We start from the raw sequence: 2,571 nt of genomic DNA, 5'->3' as shown, positions 1-2,571 counted from the left end.
CGTGGGGGTGTTTGGGGGTGGAACCGTTGCACGGCGGGTGCGCAACATCCAGCAGGGTGCGCGGCCCTGGGCATGTGCATCGGGGAGCCCTCGTGGTGCGGGGTGGGGGTCCTTGGGGTGGGCAATATGGGGAGGGGTGGGGGTCCCTGGAGTGTGCAGTATGGGAAGGGGGTCGCTGGAGTGTGCAATGCCACCTAGCTCTTGTGGGGTGGGGGTCCCTGGAGTGTGCAATGCACCTAGCTCTTACGGGGTGGGTTGTGCACCCCTGTGGCTGTTCTCCACCAGCCAGTCCTTACGGGGTGGGATGTGCACCCCTCAGTTTGTGCACAGCCAGCCCCGTGGTGCAGGATGTGCCCCCTCTGGGCCATGCTTTGCCATGCAGCCCCCACGGCGCGGGACGTGCACCCCTGGGACCACCCCTCGCCCCCCACCCCTCGCAGCACCCGCTGCTCATCCCTGGGCCGTGCGTCGCCAGCCGGCCCCGGAGCACACAGGGCCGGGGGGGGTCCCGAGGTCCTGCCGGGGGAGCAGAGCAGGATTTGGGGCCCGGTGAGCCAGAGCAGGGCGCTCCCCCGGAGGCTCGGGGGGGGGGGGCTGGCAAAGCCCCGGTGCCCAGCAGCGACCCCGGCCCCATCCTCTGCCCGTACCACGGGCGGACACTGCCCTCCAGCGGGCTCCTCCCGGCCGCAGCTGGCCAGATGCGCACGGCTATCGGTGGGGGGCTCCCCCGGCCCCCCCTAACCCCTGCCCCGGCTCTGCCCCCCTCACTGCAGGTTCCTTTTCTTGGTAAACTTGAGGACCACGTTGTCGTACTCGGTGTCCCCGAGCCACTCCTTGCCCTGCGCCACGAAGGGTTGCCGGAGCGGGACGGCTCGCTTGGGCACGGCGTAGTCGTCCCGCTGCGGGTTGTAGGGGTACTCGTGGCCCGAGGGCTCCTCCGGGGCCGCCTGCAGCCTCCACGCCTCCCCCTTCACCTCCTCGGGCTCGTCGTAGACGGTGTGGGCGCACAGACCCTCGGGCTCGTCGTAGATGTGCTCGGGTTTGGGGGCGGAGGTGCGGGGCAGCGGGGGCTGCGCGCCCGCCTCGTGGATGCTGTCGTAGAGTGGGTCCGGAGCCTCCTCGGGGCCGCGGAGGAGGCCGCCGAGCTGCCTGCCCATCAGGGACTTGGCGATGGTGTCGAAGGGCACGGCGTATTCGGATTCGGCCACCGCTTTGGCCGGAGCATCCTGCCTCCTGCCCTTCTCCGGTGCCTTGCCGGTGCCCGAGGGGGCAGCGCGGTAGAGGGAGCTGCAGGGCTCGGTGTAGAGGCACTTGGCGGTGCCACCGCCACCGTGGGGCTCGCTGCCGGGCTCCTCGTGGCCCTGCGTCCAGTTGGGCACCTTGCCCTGGGCGCGTGGCCGCGGGCCATCGTCCCCAGGGCCGCCCCATCGCGGCTCCTCGGTGCCCCGGCCCCGCTGCGCCTCGATGGCCGACTCGATCACCTGGAAGATCTCGTTGCCTTGCCGGGTCTCAAACTCGAAGTTGCCCTCGCCGGAGGCGCACCGGCGGCCGGCCTCGAAGGAGAAGGTCACCTGCGGAGGGACAGCATCAGGTCCCCGTGACACCCCCACCGCCACCAGCCCGCCCTCCTGGTGTCCCCGGTACCTTGTCCCGGCCAAAGCGCCGCAGGAAGCGGTAGGGCCAGCTGTAGAGGATGTCCCTGGTCTGGAAATCCCGCAGCTCCAGGGCTTCCTCGCCCGCTCGCAGGACGAACCGGCCCCAGAGGCGGCAGCGCTCAGCGGACTCGGTGGCCCGCACCGTCACCTCGAACTCCTTCTCCAAGCCAGCTGGGGACAGAGGAGGGCGGCGTTTGCAGGGAGCAGAGCCCCACAGCACCCACCCCCAGCCGGCCCCGCGCTGGCCGAGCAGGGGGACGAGGAGGGGGAAGCGGTGTCCGGCCGATAAGGGCTCGAGCCCTGCGGGAGGAGCGCGATAGCGCGGCAAAACCCAACCAAACCGCAGCGCAGGAAGAGCACACAGAGGCTATTTCTGCACCAGGCCTCCCACCACATCGCCTGCACGGTGCCGCGGGGGCGGCTGCTCGCCCACGAGAAGCAGCCCGGGTGCCGAAAACTGCACCCTCCCAGCACCCAGACGCCTACCTTTGTCCCGGGAGCTGTACAGGGAGTTTTCCTCCATGGAGAACTCGCCGTCGGCGCCCAGCGAGCCCTGCTGCCCGTCCTTCCCCGCTGCCTGCTCCTCCCTGCTCCTCTGCCGAAAAGGAGCAAGGGGTGACCCTCAGCTCCACCAGCCCTGCAGCAGCTCGGGGTTTCCGCTGTGAATCCGGCATCTCCCACCCCATGGCGATCCCACCCAAAGGGTCTCCATCCCCAAAGGGTCTCCCCCCACAGGCTCTCCCTCTCCATAGGGTCTCCCCCCCCCATAGGGTCTCCCTCTCCATAGGGTCTCCCTCCCCATAGGGTCTCCCTCTCCATAGGGTCTCCCTCCCATAGGGTCTCCCTCCCCATAGGGTCTCCCTCCCCAAAGGGTCTCCCTCCCCATAGGGTCTCCCTCTCCATAGGGTCTCCCTCC

At 69.8% G+C, this 2,571-nt stretch overlaps 1 protein-coding gene across 1 annotated transcript in view; it reads right to left on the bottom strand.

Moving 5' to 3' along the window:
- Positions 1 to 638: 638 nt before the first annotated feature.
- The window catches only part of DOK2 (docking protein 2), a 4,183-nt gene continuing 2,250 nt past the window's right edge, over positions 639 to 2,571 (bottom strand). Inside the window, exons 3-5 of the mRNA XM_035345106.1 lie at positions 2,142 to 2,250; positions 1,645 to 1,826; positions 639 to 1,571 (exon numbers count right to left, since the gene is read on the bottom strand). Coding sequence (XP_035200997.1) covers positions 765 to 1,571; positions 1,645 to 1,826; positions 2,142 to 2,250 — 1,098 coding nt within the window. The 3' untranslated portion in view covers positions 639 to 764. The remainder of the gene's footprint in view (positions 1,572 to 1,644; positions 1,827 to 2,141; positions 2,251 to 2,571) is intronic.

This window comes from Oxyura jamaicensis, chromosome 22, assembly GCF_011077185.1.
Source record: "Oxyura jamaicensis isolate SHBP4307 breed ruddy duck chromosome 22, BPBGC_Ojam_1.0, whole genome shotgun sequence".
In the NCBI taxonomy this organism is placed as follows: domain Eukaryota; kingdom Metazoa; phylum Chordata; class Aves; order Anseriformes; family Anatidae; genus Oxyura; species Oxyura jamaicensis.
Note: the sequence above shows the minus strand (reverse complement) of the source record. Positions and strands in the feature narration are given on the sequence as shown.